Raw genomic sequence first — 20,253 nt, 5'->3', positions numbered from 1 at the left:
TACAAGTCTACCTGCCTGCTTAAGCTTGAAACAACCCTAAGCCACATGCTGCTTGACCCACCTTTTCTTAAAGTCCTGGTGCCAACCTCCCAACGGCTCCTTACCTTACACATTTGTAATGCTCTCTTGGACCTTTGGTGATTGCAAATCACAGTTCAGTAACCATCATCTAAACCAGAAGACAGGCACTGCAAAAAAGAAGTGACTGATCAGCATACACATATTTTTAAAAAAATCTTCTCTCTAATTTCCTCTCTCTGGTGTTAAGCAGGCACACAGTAAAACAAACAAAACACCAATCTGAAAATAGATTTTCTATGTAGGTAGCTTTTAAGAAGACTGAATGATGAAAAACCCTGGACCCTTGGCACAGAGGAAGACTGTTCAAAGTGAACATCCCTAGAGAAGGCAATGCCAGAGTGAAAAGAGGAATGGACCAAGGAGAGAAAGCTGTCAGTTCTGGCAGAGGGGAGAGACTAAAAACTAAAGTTCCCAAAACCTAGAGTAAAGTTCAGGATGAAAAGAATCAAAGCCAGATTGTTTGCTTGTGAATTTGCATGCACCCTATAAAAGGCCTGACAAAGATACTTTAACTGAAATAAAACCTGAAGGCTTGAATTTATTCAGGAATGAGCCTTATTTCTTTTATGCACATTCACCAGTAAGAGTTTAAATGACGAAAATTCAACTTTGCTACTTTAAAAAATCATAAACTGCTTAACTCACTGGGCATCCTGAGCAACACAGATACATTTAAGTGTCTTTTGGATTTGGCAGAATGAACACCTGTCTGACATGCAGAAGCAAACCAAAACAACGGTTTGAAGTAGATTTGTTTTGAATCACATAATGTTCTACATGTATCTAAAAAAACAACAAAAAACCAACCAACCAAACAAAAAAAACCCTGAAAACACCCAAACCTTTCTGTGGCACAGCAATTGTCACTTCAAAGGATTTTTCACAACCCTGAGTGCATCTGGTTCCTTCAGAGGCTGCTCTGGATGCAAAATAGATATGCTGTGAAATGAAATTTACACCATAATGTAGCCATTATTTGTTAACATCCAGCTCTACTATTTATTTTTATTTAGTTCAGCATAACTTGGTGCATACAACCATGGAGACCTGATGCAGTTTATTCCCCTCTTGTGCTGCAGTTTTTTCTCCACCAGCTACAAGTTGACTGATTTCAGTGGATATCTGAACACTGCCCCATTTCATCTGTGCCTACCATGAAATTCTGAAAGGATCCAAGTAACTTTGAACAAAGCACCACAATGAATTCACAGATCTCATTGATGGCAATACTTTTTATTAGAAAGAGTAACAAAGTGCTTTCCATAGGATTCATTCAATACAGAGTTTTTAAGAAATATGATTTTTCCTTTTTATATGGACAGTTTTGATGTGATGATTTTTCGGTGCAAACAGGGTTTTCTCCAAGATTCTCCTTGCAGAGCTTCTCTGTATGCAGTATTTCAAACATTTATGCATTTGGCAGGTGTGAAGCAGTACTGAAGAGTCCGTCCCTTAAAAAATGGAGGTTATGTAAAACGCTTGCCATGTCACACTGACCAACAGGAATTACATCGTTTGTCGTTTAACACAGATTTAAGGGACATAATTCTTTCATACAGTCCTACATACAGATGCATAAAGGTGCTTTCAGTTCTGTCAATAATAATAATATGTAACAGTATAAATAACATTATCAATTTTTACTATATAGACAACAGTGAAATTGTCTTTTTTAAAATCAACCTCCTGCGTTTTCAGCTAGGGACATCCTTTGAATGGACTTGGTGCTTCCTCTGCCTTGCTACTACATCTGGATGGAACAAAGAACATGAGCAAGGACTGTTCACCCATTTCCCCCTCAGTTTTGGCACACATTTATGATCAGATTTCTTTGGACACATACACACATCGTTTCACCACATTCCACTTCCCACTCTATATTCTATCCCAGTTCCCCTTTTTCCTTAGCTCCTCCTGCCTTCCTTGCAAATGAGAAGGAGATAGTACAGTAACAGCACAAAATTAGGACAGACAGTTCAGTACAAATTCTTATATACAAGGGAATGTACGAAACCAAACAGCAGAGGGGGATCGTCCATGCAATACATTATTTCTCTTTTTCCATTTTCAGTCAGCCCAACACCACTAGAACTATTTTTTTTAGTTTTTAAAAATGAAAAGCTTCTATAAAGGACAAGACATATCAAGTAACCCTCAAGAGAAATCACCTAAGACATTCACTAAACACAGTCTTAGTCCCACAGCTACCTTTCCCTCATGTACACAAACATGAACACTGAACAAACAACTGAACTGAATTCATGAGTGCAACAGCCACAGTTCTGCTCCTACTGAAAGGTCACATGCATATAAACAATGTCCTCACTGAAGTTGTTGGTCACACCCGTGATTCACTGTTCCCCATTCCTTATGTACAGAGCAAAATCACCACTTCAAGGAAGCACCACATGTCATCTCACAGCACAGCATCTTTACACAAGAGAACTACTGCAACAAGGGTATCACAGACTCATGTCTTCCTATAGGATGAAAGGAATTAGATAAAATTCTTTGTATGGTAACTGGACTGTGGGAATAAAGAAAGGATTTTTTTTTAAAACTTTTTTTACAGGATGCTTTTGTAAAACAACTCTTGCACAGGAGAAGAACACACATAACTCCATCATTCTATCTATACAAATATGCAAAAATGTAAACAGATGTTCTGCTTCTAGGGGACTTGAAACAAACCCAAAGCTTACCCCTAGGCACTTTTGAGTACAGAGCTCCTGCCTCTGAGTTCAGCCTGTACTTGCTGTTTGCTTTGGGACTTCAAGCTGTGAACAACAAAACCCCCTGTTTCCGGAAACACCTTTGGCTCTCCAATGTTTCCCTGCCACCAGCATAACTATTTAACCAGGTGCCAATCAACCCCATAAGGACTGGGGCCAGGAGTCCTGGAAATAGAGCCTAGCAGACCACATGATCCAGCTATAAAGTCAGCCTCGAGAATCCAGTTGCAGTACTGGGACTACAGAGAAACCTCCCTTAGCTTCAAAAGTCTTTGAATAAGACAGCATTTTCAACTCATTTAAAGTTGTAAAAACATTTAGGAAAAAAGTCACTGCAAAAGGTTAAGTAATTTTCTGTAAATTTCAGATCTCCTATTACATTTCTTTAAGCAAATACATAATTTCACTGTACCACAGATGAAGTCAATTTTGCAATTAAGTTTCTTACTAAAAGTAATGTACAGCAAATATTAAATTGGCAGCCTATTTAGTAGCACTAGTAAAGTAAAAGAAGTAAAGATTCTGTCTCATTTTTCTGTTTCTCTTCATGAGAAACAAGCGTGTTTAACTTGGAAAAATCCAGTACACCCCTGGGGTGGCTACTGGAGTGAATTTTGCACCCACTCTTGAATGTATATAACCTATTCTCTAGGTTGTGCGGCCCATGACATTTACCTATAGGTAGGCATTTTAGTTGCCTAGGATGGAAAGGAACCAGTTAAAACAACTAAATAAAATGACCATCTGGTTTCAAGTCCATTCCTGCCTTGCAAGAGGAAACAGGTCCAGTTTGCTTACATGCACAAATCTTTAGCTCATGTGGGCCTGTGCTGCTGCAAACTCGGGAAGCATTACGAGATCTGCTCTGATATCTGGCTGTTCAGACACTTCTCATACCACCCAGAGGAAGCAAACAACGTTCTAGCACTGCTGTCTGGAATGGCAACTCTCCAATGCTGCAGCTGGAACTACCTACAAACTCCATGAATTATCCAAATATTTATCTTAAGAAGGAGAGCTGGGGGAAAGAGCAAGTACAAAAAATAAAGAAAGAAAAATAGCAGCAGGAGCTGTGTACATTTCCAAAAAACAAGGCAGAGCTACATTAGACCACTTGGCCAATGCAGGACTGCAATTTCTCCTAAACAAGAGCTGAAGTCTTGTGTGAAAGCACAAATACTAGAGTAAGAGCATTTTGCTGGTATAGCTTGTTTCCTGGGGGAGAGCTTACTATACACTAACCAAAGTTGCTTTTGTGTCGGGAAATCATATTCATCCTATGAATGTTTGTCATTGCAGGTTTGTTAGCAAACCTCTCTTGTGCAGAATTAGCTTTTCAGCAAAACATTAACAAATTATGCACATTCAGGGAACAAACAGCACATGATTTCCCCCCAACAGTGAAACAGAACACTCACATCAAGTGTCCTCTTAAAACCAGGCATGAAATTTTCACTATACAAAGCAAGAACATGGGGAGAGGGGAGGGGAGTGAAAAATGAAAAGCCAATCCTTGGGCTAAGGCCCCAAGAGTGCAGAAAACAGTACATTTCACACCATTATATTATAAATATACAAATTCCAAATGTCTCCTTTTTTTTGCCCCTCAAAGATGTAGTAGGGCACTGCTGATTTGGCTTAAAATGCATAATTTTAGTTCCCATTGGAAGTTAAGCAATCTGAAGCATGGCAGCTTTTGATATAACACCCATTTACTTAAACACATAAATCCACTGACATAGTGACAGTGTTGAAATACATAATCCAAACAGTATCTATAAAAGTTTACTGTTGTACATAAATAATGACAAGGCACAGAACAGCCACCAGTCCAAGAGCTTGTAGGCCAAGAAACCAGAGCATAACCCAGAAGAATATAATTATGACAGGTTCTACTATCCGTTCTCCAAAGTACATCCTTGTGAAGCCTATTCTGATAAGGCTTTTGTTTAGTTCGCCAAAGAGGGTCCCCATCTTTTTATAGTCATCTATCACAGGTTCTGTGGTGTGGTTCCTTTGCTCTTGTTGGACCTGCAGAAAGAAGACAAAAAAAATAAATGTATTGTACAATTTTATTACTGTGATTCTGAACAAGTCTCTCCTCTGTTTCTATCTGAATGCATAAAGCTAAGATACACATGCAATAAATCTACTTCTTAAATCAAGAGACTGAAAATGCTACATAGCTTGTGACCTTGGTACAATGCTAAGGATGACATTTGTCCAAACCTGGGACATCTGAAGTGGTGCTACAAATATATGACAGCCTGTCTCCCCTCCAGATGCCACTCTAGAGGAGGTGTAAAGCTCTCCTGAAGGTCATATATCTTACCTGTCTGTGCAACCTGCCTGTGGTTGTCAGGGCAACCAAAATGGAATGAGATGCCTCTATTTCCAAGGAGGGGATTTGGCTGAATTGTTTCCAGAATATCTTCAGGACCACCAGAATGATACCAAACTATTAAACATGAACTATGAAGTATTTTGCACTGAAGCCCAGGGACCTGAAGGGCTACTAACCTGTGCTGAAAGAAGGGCACTGGATCCAAACAGGAAAGCAACAAACATCTATCCTGATGCTGGTGTAGGAAGCCATGCAAATCAGGCAAAGGAAGACTGACTCAAGGACTGCAAAGTGGTGGTATAAAAAAGCAAAGGGAACACTGACAAAGACGCAAAGTGGTGGTATAAAAAAGCAAAGGGAAAGGGAAACAACATCTGGACTTTTTGTGAAATAAAAAATGACACAGCAAATGCATGGGAAGGCAGAGATCCATCTTTAAATGAAGATGCCACAGGTAAACATCACTGCAGAAAACATGAATGTTTCAACATGTACGTTGCAACCAGATTATTGCTTGAGATCCCATCTCTCTTCCCCAGTGTCCAGTGCTTCTTTGCACAAAACCTTATTGCCTTGTGTTTGGGTACAACAGAGTGAACATGCTTTCAAGATGATGAACATGAGTCTTCTAATGCTGCCATTAGGCAACAGGGAAGACATGTGCAGCAGGTACTCATCAATATTTCAGTCGACTGATCAATAGGTCCTACAAATTGCCTGCAAGCTCTATGTGCAATTAGTCTACTCCCAGATTCAAAGCAAACATGTTCCATCTTCAAGGATGAAAGCTATTCTGCATCCCTTGTTACATGGCATGGTCTTGGTAGAGAAACAGAAATTTCCTTTCACACCAGTGCCAGGCTCTCCATTAGAGAGCAAATAATAAAGTGAATTCCCACTCTTACAAAAAAACATCCAGCAAAGACCAAAGAAAGCCAATATTATTTTTCTAGGCCCGACTTTAGGCCACCATGCAGAATCTGCTGGCTGAATGCTCTGGGTAAAGCTCTACAGCTGCTGAAAAAAAAAACCAAAACAACAAAACCCCAACAGTCCCTCAGCTGAAAGTACCTGGATTTATTTATTTATTTAGGTATTCACAAAGAATCTGTAATCTTCAGTACTGAATCCCAGAAAGTGACAGGTGCAGAAGCCTAAATAGTAATGTGTTCATAACTAATTAATAATTAATATTCTGGTCACTCTTTCTGTGGTTCTACAGAAGAGCCTGAGAGTGGAGAACTGCAGTACTGGAGGTTTTGTACAGACAGACACCCCCTTGTCTCTTTTCAGCCCACTTCACAGGCCCAGCTTGTTTTCTTCCCCTTACTATATTTCTTTCAACATTTTGGCTTTAACTGTGCTTTATTTAATTCAAAGCAATATTGACTAATCAGTAATTCCAATATTTCAAGATCAGTCTCTTCTGGAAAGGCAGAGCCTCTTGTGAGTCCCTGCAAACTCGGCAAAGCTGGAACCACAATGGAACTCTCATCCCTCCATTCCCAAAGAGCACAGGGAGACAAACAGGCTCTTAGCCTAAGTGGTATACTGACCACAGCAACTAGGGGAAAAGAGAAAGGATGTGCTGGGAAGGGAAAATACATTTATTTGCTTCCTGCATGCAGAGACCAGAGGGAGCATGTGATGGATCACGGTGAAGGGGATCAGAGCACAGCTCACATCAAGCGGTGCAGAAACCATTTCTGAGAGGAACAGTTCAGAAATGTTCTAGCCATGGCCAGGGCAACCACGAGGGGGAAAACAAACACATCACTTCTTTGCCCCTGGCTTGTTAGTGGTACTCAGCAAGGTCCTGGAAGCCTTGGCACAGAGCAAGTGCAGCACTGGCCAGGAGGCCACCAGCAGGCACAGGACTGCAAGCTCCTCTGCAGCTCCCACTGGGATAAGCAGGATTAACCACACGTGTCCATGCCAACATCTTTCCTGGTGTGAGGTGGCTGTAGGACACGGCATTGCGCTTGCAGCCCCACCTGCTTTGACAACCTAACAGCAAGAAGTTGCACACTCTCTTAAGCAGGGTACTGAGTAAATTCCACCTCACTTAGGGTGTCCAGGTCTTTTTGATTTTTTAATTACCCCGCCCTCACCTTCTCAGACAAGGGTAGATTCATGGATTCTAAAGCAATTACACACGGGGAGCTTCCAGGCACAGAGACTGACAAGTGTATGTTTAATTACAGAACAAGTGTCAAGTTATTTTTCCAAATATTTTGCAATAGCTTACAAAACCTTTCAAAATGATCATGGAAATTCTCAAGACTTCAAAGTCTGCTTCAGTTAATTCAGGCTAAGTATATGTTGCTTCAGGCAACTCAACAAAAAGCAAGTGAAGCTGAGAACAGATGATCAGTCATGAAACACTGATGGCACATCTTGCTTTACTTTTGCATAATATTTCTCATGCTGGACAAATTAATTTCTTCAGAGGTGTAGCTAAAACAGAACCTTTAGGGCAAATACCAATAATGTTGCAGTACTCCACATTGCTAAGGAATATTAAATAAGCTTTAACATTGCAGCTAGAATTTCTCTCACTAACTTTCAGAGCAACAGTAAAATGGCACACAGTCCCATATACGTGCCAGTAGCTCTCAGAACCAAATCCTTCTTTTTACTTACCCCCAAAAAATACTTTTCTAAACAATTTTAGAAACTGGCTGTCTTCAGCAAACATGCAGTTCTCAGCTGACTCTTTAATTTTTACAGAACTATTTTCATAAGGCTATTTTCATACTAAATTCTGCTGAATCAGCCTGAAGCTGGACAGACACTACCATAACAGACAAAATGCAGAGAGAGAAATGTACCCATTCCCAGCAGCCACACGCCCTTGCCTCTACAAAACAGACCTTCCTCATGCAAAAGCAGAAGTTTCTGTTTCAAAGTGGCTAGTTTTAAAAATCAACAACCCCGCCTTGTCTTCATGACTTTTAAGAATCAATTGTGTGTCACGAGGGAGCAGAGGGAATTTCTTGATTTGCACTAACCCCAGAGAAAACATGATTTCCAGGCCTTTCCAGCAGCACTTCTCATAATTAACACCTGCTATGCAGGGGGCACTCCCAGAATTCATCTGCTACAATTCAGCAGGGCATGTAAGAGAGGGACACTGCATTTGCACTCATTTGTTTGGCTTTCCTCAGTCTTTGAAACACAAGAGTCATGAAGAAATTCAGAGGGCCTGGGGAACAGGAGTGCAGTCAGAAATCTACATGGATGTAGATTAATACATGCCCAAAATATCTCCTGAAAAGAGAGAAACAGCAGTGCCCTCTCTCAGATGAGCATTCTCTTTCCCCCTTCCTCCAACTGGCTCAAAGACAATCACCAGATAGATATATATGGTATTATTCCTGAAGGAGAATGGAGAATAAGGCTTTCCTAAGTTAATAAGTCTCAACCAGAATGTATTAGAAATGCTGATTGCATTTGTTTCCTAACTTAATGTTTCTTATCAAATTACTGAAATTAATTACCTCTAACTGCAATTTAAATTAATTTTACATCAATATAATTTTATTTTAGACTTACTGGAATTACCTAGTCTGAATCTTTTCTCCAGTCTGAACAGCCCCTACTCTCATCAGCCTGCTTTAACAGGAGAGGTGCATCTTCATGTATCTCTGAGCATCTTGATGGCCCTCCTCTCGATTCATTCCAGCAGGTCCATGTCTTTCCTGTGCTGGAGGTTCCAGAGCTGGATGCAGCACTCCATACTCAATTTTGTATTTGTTTTCTACTTTTTAAAATTTTATATTATTTAAAGCTAAAAACAGAGTTATCATACAGAACAGAAAGGGAAGCATCTGATCTGCTCCACTGCTCAGCATGCACAAACCATGTCTTTCATAAACCCACTGGTACCCAAAGGTTCCCATCAACCACTCCATTTCCTCTGGTCTTTTCAGATGTTTGGTATTACAGAATTCCCCTCCCTATTCAAAATGGCACATTTTCATCAGCAAAGCCATTGTCTGCTGTATTCCACTGTTTACTGGCAGATAGCCAGAACTTGAAGATCCAAACTCTGAAAAACTTTTACAGTGAAACTTTGTAACTCAATTTCTCCAGCTGTTAAGTTCAATGAGCTTAGAGGCTTTGATGCTTGCCTCAAGGAGAAGCATGTTCCTTCTCAGATGTGATGCAGGATGCCATAAAAATCACCTTTTCTTCATAATGAAACTCTATGAGGAAGCACCAAGTTCTGTCTGCTTCCAGAACAGCTGATGCTCCTAAATGCCTGAAGTGCTGTTGAAAGAAAATCCCCCACATAATTGAATCTTTTCCTTGACTAGCTTTAAAACAACAAAGAAGGTAAAGTCCTACTCATCCTACTGAACCCAACTAACATCCGGCTGTGGCTTTACCAGTTATGTTTGTCATCAACACACAGAATTCCCTGTGCTCTGACCACTAACTAACCCTGCTTATGGCAAACTTCCACACATTCACTGAAACTTGCTGCTTCCTAAATTCAGAAAGACACATGGCGTGTCACGAGTAGAGGCTGCTCCACACCAGTCTGACAGGACAATCTTTTTCTTGCCTAGATGTCACTGTTGAGCCGCTAACAGAGTAAAGAACCCAGTTCTCAGTGGCAAGAAGGAAAAGGACCTTTATTGTTTTGATTTCATCATACATATAGTTTTCAAAGGTCACCCAGATTGGTCAGTCAGAAACCTCCCCCTAGGCCTGATTGGCCAGGCCTGCACCGTCCAAATCTTGGGACACTGTTTTTAGTAACATCCAAACCTTATCTTTATTTATAAAACACAAAAGGAATTCTCATGGGAAAGACCTGTGCTAGCCACACCTAGCCCCTTCCTATCAAAGAGTGTTTTGCCCAGGCAGTGAAACATGAGATCCCATCAGAACATCCTCTCCCCGGAAAGAAGCCATCTTTGCAATGAGTCATATGCTATTCCCTGGGATAAAGTTAGCACTGAACCTTTCACAATGGCCTAAGACTGATCCATATCTGCATGTCCTATGTGTCATGTAGCCACTTTAAGGTCTTTTCCCTTCAAATCTCTGGGAGCACACTGTTTCTGCACCTGACCATTTACAGATCACACCAAGTATGCCAAGCCCTGGAAGGATGCAGAACACAAATGGGTCCAAGAGGGACACAAAACTACCCTACACACTTGGGAAGTTATTTTCCCATGGCTAATCAAAAATAGCATTGGAGCACAGATTTAATTATTTTTTTTTTCTGCTGAGAGGACTGAACAGCTCTAAAGTAACCACAAGTTTCAGCTCTGCAACCTCATCCCTGATGTGGCAGTGGGGAGAACAGGTATAGCTATGGTTTTCCAGGCATTTCATTTGCTGAAGCAGCAGCTTGGTCCACAGCTTTCCACACTTCAAGGCTAAGAATCTTGAGATGGTGTGTTCAGTTTGGGATTTTCTTTTGTATGTGTGGAAACAATCCCAAGTAACCGACCTGAGTGAAATGACTGGATAAAGTTCAACAGCCTTTCTTCTGTGGGAAGAGGGAATAGATGAACATAAGGAACCTGCTCCACCTGAAGATTCAGGATGTTTTGTTAAAAAAAAAAAAGAAAATAAAAATCCATTCCACTACTCTGAAGGTACAAGATCCATTAAAGCAAACCAAATAGCATTCTTCTATCTATTTTAGATAATTAGATAATTAGAAGAAACCTCACCAGTCTTCTCTTGCTCAAACAACTTGAAAAGTTCCCACCCCACACTCAACAACAGCACCAGATTGAGTACAAGTCTATAATTGCCTCTTTTCTTGCATCAACTGCCTGAAAGGGCATTAGACAAATATTGAAGTCCAACAATGGAGGAGAAAAGGCCAATGAATTGGGAAAATAACTACTCTCCATGTAAAAGCCTGTGATTTTACACTCAAAAGAAGTGCTGCTGGGCAAAGAAGGCAATGAAAGAGGACAGAAAGGTATACGCAATGTTCTCCTCCAACACAGAAAAGCAGCAGCGTCTCCAAATCGTTTGACATGCCTCAGAGCACAATTCATCATGTGTACAGTTATAAAAGAAAGAAAAAGAATGGCATATTTAAGAGAATCATTTCCACATTAGATAGAAAAGAAATCCCTTTTGAGTTCAATAGCAAGCACGTGTTTAATGACATCTAAATGAGATGTTAAAAAACCCCTGTAATAAAGAAACACATGGCTGACTTCAGAACGAGATGTTAAAAAAAAAAAACAAACCTCTGATAAAGAAATGCAGGGATATCACATTTACATACCCATCTACACATTTAATTTTTTTTCCAAGTAAGAAGTTTTCTCTGCAATATTTAACTGCTCACTATCTATTTTACTTCAGTCGTGGTTATTTTTACTCCAGGGAACAGGTGGTGTGTCTGCTAGCTGAAGCCTACAGACACCCAAATGTCAGAAAAGCCAGTGAGATATGACTTTAGGAACACGCTTACTTTCAAAAACATAGGAGTATTTTTCAGTAAGTTGGGACATTAATGTTCAGAAGATAGTGCCCCAGAGTTATCTTTTTCAGAGGATGCAAGCTAAAACAGAAAATAATTCAGTACCACTCTTAAGAAAAAAAAAAAAAAAAGATAAGAAAGTGAGCAGATGACAGAGACCAGGATGGAAGAAACCACAAGTTCTCTCTCCTCCAGAACAAGAGACCAACTTCTGCTGGGTGCAGATAGGGACACACGCCAGCCAGCACAGAGCTACAAGCATCTGATCGTTGGGTAGCCAGCCATGGAACTCCTGGAGGAATGAATGACCTTGCTGGTGCTCAGCCACACAACCATCCAGTGTGTTGCCACGGACAGGCTTTGAAGATTTGCAGCCAACAGCAGGTTCCCAGGTGTTGTCCTCCTCTTGCTGTGAACCACAGCCTCACCCCACTGCAGGGCAGCAGCACAAACCCTGCTGATGCAGTGGCTGGGTGGTGCCACCTCTCTGCCTCCTACTCCTCCACATATGCAAAACAGTTTCATCACCAGTAACACCTGGCATCTGATCAGCATCTCAACCTGCTTTCTTGTACTTAAAAGATATCTTATGTTTAATTAAAGTGAAATTTGCCCAAGAAAGGCAAATAATTTTATTGGAAATGTTTCTGATTTTCTCCCTCTTTACTACAGGAGAAGAACGGTATCCCTTTGCATCCTTTGCTAGCATAAAACTAACAATTAATATTTAGCCTTGTAAGTGTAAACAGTAAAAAGATCTTGATATTCAGCCAACAGATTATTAGGATAACAAAATTAGTTTCAACTGTCTGGAGAGAAAAAAACAGCCAACCAGGTTAATTTCTCTGGGCTAATTTTAATCCGATATTTAAGTATGAAAAGATTAATAGGTTTGAAAATGAGAAAAAAAACCCATACCTCAATTCCAGATGAAAAAGAAGACAGAAAAAACTAAGTTAAACTTGTTCCTCTGGGAAGAAGAAGCAAATGCAAGAAAACTAGAAAAATTCTTAATACCAAAGTACTTTACAGCAGCTACCAATAAAAGTGAAATACTCAAGAGGAAGTTTAAACAAAAGAATGCAAACCAAAGATTGGGTTAACATTCATTTTACAGCAAGAATCTAGAAATCATTTATAAAATTGAGACAAGATGTTTCTATAGAAACAAGCAACAACATAAGAAAAGCAACAGCCCCAGATTCCCTTTAGTCAGCTTTTACAGCAATTCAAGTTTAGAATCAACAGTTACTGGAACAAACTTTGAAATACCGGGAGAGGCTTTGCGTTAAGGAGACGAAAAGGCTTTTCCAGATACTTAACTTTTATATAGGTGGAACAGAAAGAGCTTCAAGAAGAATAGAGACTTCCCCCAATAAAAACAAAGAATGTTGGAGTCCCATAATTTTGGGAGTCAATGTGCCACTAATACAGCAGCAAATGAGAAAGTGTGAAGGACAGGCGGGGAGGTGGGAGAGGAAACCTGCCAGCCCCATGTCAAGATCTACTGCCTCTCTCCCCCACTTCAGGGTGCTGTTTACACTCTTTCTTATGCTCCTAATACTGTCCCTGTAACTTGATCCCATCCATGCTGCAATTTTATATAGAGACTAGATCAAATGCAGTAGCTAATCCATCTTTCCATTACACCTGCAACACTTAATTTCCATTTGATTTCATTTATCAGAGTGCCCCACCAAAACTGGTCAGCCTGACCCAGCAAAAAGGTTTGCAATCCCTGTACACTCAGAGTGGTATCAAATGAACTGGCTTGCTGAAAGCAACAGCTGTTAATTTTGCCTTTTAAAGAGAAGATATTTCTATTTGCTTCTATCTCCAGAATACTTTTTTCTTTAAGAAAATGGGATCTTCTCATCATTCAAACAGAGCATATTATCCTATGTATTGTAGGTAATACAGGCATGTTTGAAGGGTTGAGGTTTTTTTCTTCAAATGTTGTTAAGCCGCAGAAAACTTAATAATGCTTTTTAGAAAGTTATTATCACCTATTATTTTATAGTTATGAACCTCTGCAACAGAGTTAATTATCTGTAGAGCCAGAACAAATCTGGGATTAAGTCCTCCTTGTCAAGTATGACTATTTTCCGAAACAAATTCCAACAACTGTGAGCAGGAGAAACCTACAATTTTCAGATTATCACAGTGTGGAATAAGTTAGAAATAGGTTTCCAGCCTTAGGCACCACAAGTTCCACATACACAAGGGAACTTTAAAACATTCTCAGTTTCTACTGACTTATGACTGAAATTGCACCATTCTGAGCAATACAACACACATACACCCAGCAGTCTAATTAATATTTTACACAAGGGATACCACAGGTCTGTTGATATTATTCTCTAGTTCTGTTTCTGCTCATCGTCCCCATTCTGGAGAAATGCCAGAAATACTGGAAAGTTATTAAAAAAGTCTAGGACTTGAACTTAGTTAAGACACCCATACCTCCGCAACATAATTCTCAAAGCCTTTTTGTAACAGCACCTCTAAATCTGAAACCATATATTAGAAGATAAAATACTCCACTTACAGCCATAAAACACTGTTCAAAATAATAATAAAACATCCCAAAAGGGTTTCAAACTCAGGTTAATGAAAAGTTTATCATCTATGCTAATGTATCTACTTGCAAATACATATATTATGTATTAACTCTGCATTTAAACGTTTTCTAGAAGCCTTGGTTTTATACTTGAACAGCACTGTGGATTCTGTGTATCCTAAAACAGCGTGGAGATCCTGGCCTCACTGAAGCAACTGGGAATTTTGTCATTGCCTTCATCTTTGATTACAAGGAATTACACCCCATTGCTGCCCAGCCAGGGAAGTACCCACAGTTCTCAGTGGGCACAGAAGGGAACCACAGTGCCACAGCTTTCAGGAGCTCCACTGTGACACACAGCTTGGCTTCAAAGTCCCTATGGACAGACAGGGTGCTGTGTATCCCACTAATACCACCTCATGTCCTACTGTATGGCATGTGCAGGATGCAGGCAATGCAAATGCGGGACTTCTGCATCACCTTTTATTAACACACACTCACACTATTCTATTCTTATGTAGCAGTTTAATTTATAGGTGTTGATGAGATTTAGAGTGCAGTAATGTGACAGCGGCTAACCTATTTTAGAAAGTGGGTTAGGGAAGGAGGTTTGAGGTCCTTATCTCTAGTGATGTTGAAAATACAGGACAATTTATGTGTCTGGCGAATAACAGGGAAAAGAAATGTGAACTTGCAGGGCAAAGCAGCAACCTACTCCCCTGGCTTCAGGAGTAGCTGAATCTTTGGGTGACTTCACTCACTACTTCTGAACCTCAGCACTGCAAAGGAGAGGTGGAAGAGACTACCCAGGTCCTGCAGTGCTTTAAAGACTAAAGTAGGTGTAATTACCTTTGCATGCAAACCAACAAAGGATATGAATCAAATTATCCTCCTGTTCAGCTTTCAAATCTAATCACAGAAGTAGGTAATTCTACAGTCTATTGCAATAATGAATTCCAAAGGCTATGTATAACATTTATATAATTCTATTCTTTCAAAAACATACCTGCCAGTAATTTCATTAAGCATGCCTGTGCTGACACAATAACAAACTTCAATAAAAAATTAAAGCCAGAGTGTTTGGCATTAAATAGATTTATTTCCTACAGAATACTCTCTCTTTAAAAAAAAATAACGGGTGAACACATTATTAGTTAGGTCCTGCTTATCAGGAAGGTAATGTTTTAGTCTTATATTACAAGGTATGATCTTACACAAACAGCGTTTATTTTGCAGGAAATGGTGAAAAAACAAATCACACCCAGGTGTGCAGCCCCAGATCCTCACCTAAAAGTCCATCTCAAAAAAGGCCAAAGGATTTGCTCTCATGCAGGCTTTACTTTGCAGCAGATGAGAGATATAAGAATTTATACGAACACCAAAGCAGATTTTGACTCCTTTCTTTTGCATCGCACATATTACTAAATTGGCTAATGCATTTATACTTCAGGAGAGACCATGGAACAGGAAAACTCAGGCTGAGGACCAGAGTCTGTGTTAGCAGTGCAAATACCCTCAGCAAACACAGCGACAGCGCTGGGCCTCCACAGGGACACCAGTAAGGACCCAGCCTGGAAACAGGATCCCTGCCCCTTGGAACGGCAGAGCTTAGCAACAATTCCTCCATGAGACCAAAAAGGGCAGGGGAAACTGATTATTTTGAGAGAAAACTGAACACTCATGAAAGCAAAAAAGGTACAGGGCATGACAAGGCTTGGTGACACAGGAGCCCCTCCAAATCAAGCTACATGTTTGTTCTTCTCTTGAACAAGAGAATTTGGGACTTTCTGTCAAAGTTTGCAGCAAGTGTAGGTACCACCAACTCCATGTGTCTTCCCTACACAGAAAAATAAAACAATCCTACTTATCTACCTAATTATTATTATTTTTACTATTGTTTTATACCATATTCACATTCTCTATGTATATTAAATAAAGGTAAGTGACATTCCTTATTTGCTAATCTAGTTTATTGTTTGCCCAGCTGACTGCACCTCAGTATGCAGAAAAACTACCCCATGCTATGACAGTGAAACATATCCAATAAATAGGAAGGATTTTCTCCTTCTTCCTTGTGGCCTATTTAAAATTACTGCCTTGCTATCCTATTGTTACACCCCAACTTGTCAGAAAGGGCCAGGACCACTATCTGTGCCTGAGAAAAGTGGAAAGAGAGTTTCTTAGACATGTGTGGCTGTGGCCACTCAAGCAGTATCTTTACCAGTTTAATTTTAAAATGTGTTTAGCAAGACTGGAAGGCAGTTCTTCAGCCTGCACCATACCCTGAAACTACAACACATCTGTTCATAGGAAGCAGTTGTAAATTGCAGGGGAAAGCTCCTTGGTGAGGCGTTAGAACTAGTTTGAGCGCAGTAACACATGAGATAATCTGATGCAACTTTTTAACCTCTCTTTCCAGGGAGGACAGCCGCCAGAACCAAACGTATTCCTTACTTGCCTCCTATGATGTCCTGAAGGAGGGCTTATGGATACAGAGCCTCTCTTGGTGCATCTGTCCTTACCCTGCATTCAGGCATGTGCTCTGCTCTGTCCCATTTTTCTTGAGGAAGGGGCAAGAAGATGCACTGGCTTACATAAATGTGACTAAGTGAATTCTCAAGTATCAGAATATTTTAGAGTGGCCCGCTTCTAGATGTAATGTCAGGCAAATACTACCTTACAGACACTTTCCAACATTAAACTATTTCAGCTGTGACATGGCTCACTTATGGTTCAATGCAGAGCATCTTATAAGAATTTTCAACAAAAATTATTAACGAAATCAAAACCACCTGGAAATTACTTCGGGATGTGCTCCCGCAGCTCTGTTTGCCCCTGTGCAATCATCAGTGCTAGTGCATTTTAGAGCAGATCATTGCATTTTACTATTGTGTATGAAAAAGGTTGTGCTCTTTCTTCCTTCAAATGAAACATCAATAAAGGTGCATTAAGAGCGCTGCCTTTGTCTAAACACCGGGACGATGCTGTCTGCAAAACAAAGAGTGCCTGGAAAGGCAGTTTACAGCTAACAATAGGGAAACTGCTTCTTTCATTCCCTAAGCAAAAAGCCCACTTCCATGCCATAAAAATACAAATCCTGGAGCAGACAAAAAAAAAAAAAAAAATTTGGTGTTTTCCTCCAATTACAATATATTACGTTTCCTAAGTAATAAAGAGACGAAAAGCCTAAAATACTCAAGTGAACGAACACAAGAGCTGAACGACTGGGGAATTCCGGGGATGGCAAGAGCACCCTGGTTATTTTCAGCGAGATACATGTGGATGCCGTGCCGGGACTCCCCTTGTACATCTGCTCGGATTTCCTACCAGGCGGACTGAGCGTCCCGGAGGGAAGAACGAGGGTCAGGCGGGATACCCCAGCATCACGCGTGGGCAGCCCCACGCAGGTTGCATAAGCCCCGCCGCAATGGAGCGTTACCCGGGAGCGGCTCGCACGGGTGGGCTGCACCGGGGATGCCACGGGAGAAGAATCAAAAGGCGTCTCCGCTTTCCCGCTGCCCGACGGCGGGAGCAGCCCCGGAGCCCGGCCCGCCCTCCCAGCCCCCTGTCCGGCCGGCACGCACCCACCTGCTCCTCCGGGCGCCGCCGGTGCCGGGCGTTCGCCGCCCCCGCTTCCCGCTCGCAATCCCCGAGCGGCGGCGGCGGCGGTGGCGGCGGGAGCTGAGCCGCCGAGCCCATGGCTGCTCCGGCCGAGCGGGACCGAGCGGACCCGGCGCTCCCGCCCGCCTGCCGGGGCGGGACGGGGCCGTCACGGGGTCCGGGAGCGGCGGGGAGGGAGGAGGGAGGGCGGCGCCGCGGGAGCGAGGGGCGGCCCCGGGAACGGGGGGGCCCGGGGCGGGGAGCCCTTGCTGCCGGCTCCCGCCTTGGGCCGGGCAGCCGCCTGCTGCTCCTTGGAGCGGAGAATAAACCACCCCGAGCAGCCGTGCTCTGAAGCTTTTGTTACAAACAGGAAGTGCCAGGTGTTAATAAAGCGTTAATTTCACACCGCTCCCCGTTGGTGTGTCCCTGGGGAGGAACGGCTGCCTCTTGGCAGTGTGACATGTGGCATTTGCTGTTCCTCCCTCGGGAGAGAGAAAACACTCGCCTCGCTCTTCCGAAGCTGTTTGGATCGGCTCTTCTGTTCTTTAAAAGGAACTAATACACACCAGGAAGAAGGAAACGCAACAGCAGACCCAGAAAAGTCTTGGTGTATGGACTATACCACGGGAGGTTTAGATTGGATTTTAGGAAAAAATTCTTCACTGAAAGGGTGGTCAAGCATTGGAACAGGTTGCCCAGGTGAAATCACCATCCCTGGAGGTATTAAAAGATGTGTAGAGGTGGCACTTGGGGACACGGTTTAGTGCTGAACTTGGCCGTGCTGGGTTAACAGACTCAGTGGCCTTAAGGATCTTTCCCAAGGGATTCTCTGATTCTGCGTTAATGAGGTGGCACTGCACAGGGGTGCGCCTGAGTCCTGCTTTGGGCACCACTGTCCCTCTGTAGAGAGCTCTCACTCCTGCCAGCCCTGCACACCTTATCCATGCTGTCCACCCCAGCACAGGAAGGACAGTCTGAAAGTGAAGCTGGATTTCAGTGTGTGGCATTCCCAAGCTGTGTGGGACCACTGCTGTCATCCTTATGCATCTTTTCTCCTCATCCAGTTCATGCATTGCTGGTTGCAGGTCTGCTTGGCTCAGTTTTCTTTCAATAAGCAATTAGTGGAGGTGCTAACAGGTTGTGTAACAGTAGGATTCAGTGGACATCAGACATTTGGGTTAATATTATATGGCTTTCTGGTGGCTGGGTGTGGATCCCACTGTCATTTGGAGCAAATTCTACCAGCTGTTTGCTTTTCCTGTCATCACTGTTGGGCAACAAACAGCAGTAGTTGTAGCACACCTAAAACCATCGAAAAGAACCACTCAGTGTGGTACAGTCACACCTTCAGGCTACAAGCAAGTATTTTTCCCAAGTGACGAGCAATACACAAGCCACTGCACTTGCCAGGCCCCTCGGTTTGGCTGCAGGGGCTGAGAGCCAACATGGGGACAGCTGGGACTGGGAACTGGGGAAAGAGGCCACTGCTGTGCCCACCTTGCTCTGCTTGGCTGTGGCTCCTCATCCTGTTGGAACAACTGGCCCCATCTGCTCCCCAAGTTGCAGAGTGGCCAAAAGCAGTTTGCCCTGAAGACCTGACTAACTGCTTGCTCAGAGTTCTCATCCATGACCCATTTGTTTATTAGTATTTTTTCTTAGGAACAGGAAGAGGCTTGAAGAAATATGACACTGTTTAGACAGTGACCATAAACTATTGCAGTCCTGCTGGCATGCAAAATTACTGGACACAAGAAAAAAATCCTATGGACTTTACCACCAAGTGCTGTGGTGATATATCTCTGTGCACAATATGACTGCTCAGCAGCAGTGTAGTAAAACATCCCTGAGGTTCTCTGCTCCGTGGGCGATTTGTGAAGAAATGAAGTGTCACACATAGTACTGGCATTCTGTAAAAGCCCTCTGGAAAAAAAAGTCTTCATTAAAGCATAGATTAGGCGTCTCTTTCCATGAGCTTTTCAGAACACATCTATAAACCTTTGCTGATTTGTGGATCACAAAAATGCGCATTAGAAATTTTTTAGGAGAAGTTTATGCTGGGGTCACCACTGTTCTTCACAGCACAGCCTTTGACCTCACTGCTTCTTGGGGACCATTCTGCCAGTAGTAAAATGTGTGTTCGCTGGCTTGGTTCTACTTCTTCTTCCTCCCTTATCTGCAGTCCCACAGGTTTTATGTTATCTCCCTGTAGACAAAGATTCTTCCATAATTTCTGCAGTGAAGGAAAGTTCACCATATTTCTAAAAAAGCCACACTCCTTCCTACTGCAGCTGGCAGCCTTTGACTGCTTCTTCACATTGAGCAACTCAGTGCACTGGAATTGCCTCTGGCTCCCTGGTGCTCTCCGTGTGTGAAAGCACTTCTGGGGCAGGAGATGCAGTGCTCAGGGAAACAACAGCGTCTCAGAAGCCCTCACTGAGATCTCTCAGGATGCATTCACCATTTCAACCTG

The 20,253-nt window shown here is 42.1% G+C and overlaps 1 protein-coding gene across 1 annotated transcript; it reads right to left on the bottom strand.

Annotated features, from left to right (window-relative positions):
* Positions 1-1,293: 1,293 nt before the first annotated feature.
* FAM241A (family with sequence similarity 241 member A) lies at positions 1,294-19,308 on the bottom strand. The gene is made up of 3 exons (XM_085059865.1): positions 19,129-19,308; positions 17,772-18,137; positions 1,294-4,844 (listed from the first exon to the last, which is right to left on the bottom strand). The coding sequence occupies exons 1-3, from the start codon at positions 19,306-19,308 to the stop codon at positions 4,599-4,601; spliced, it is 792 nt and encodes a 263-aa protein (XP_084915991.1). The 3' UTR covers positions 1,294-4,598.
* Positions 19,309-20,253: the final 945 nt, after the last annotated feature.

The sequence above is a fragment of the Lichenostomus cassidix genome, chromosome 4 (genome assembly GCF_008360975.1).
Source record: "Lichenostomus cassidix isolate B80296 chromosome 4, HeHo_3.0, whole genome shotgun sequence".
In the NCBI taxonomy this organism is placed as follows: Eukaryota; Metazoa; Chordata; class Aves; order Passeriformes; family Meliphagidae; genus Lichenostomus; species Lichenostomus cassidix.
Note: the sequence above shows the minus strand (reverse complement) of the source record. Positions and strands in the feature narration are given on the sequence as shown.

Bases quoted from the DNA above. Each gene is read 5' to 3' on its own strand.
- FAM241A (XM_085059865.1), bottom strand. From the start codon at position 19,308: ATGAGGAGCCACAGCCAAGCAGAGCAAGGTGGGCACAGCAGTGGCCTC. The intron at 18,138-19,128 runs GTGTGACTGTAC...TTGTAACAAAAG, and splicing joins TACTTGCTTGTAGCCTGAAG to CTTCAGAGCACGGCTGCTCG. The intron at 4,845-17,771 runs GTGGGTGCGTGC...TTCTTTCTGCAG, and splicing joins GGCGGCGCCCGGAGGAGCAG to GTCCAACAAGAGCAAAGGAA.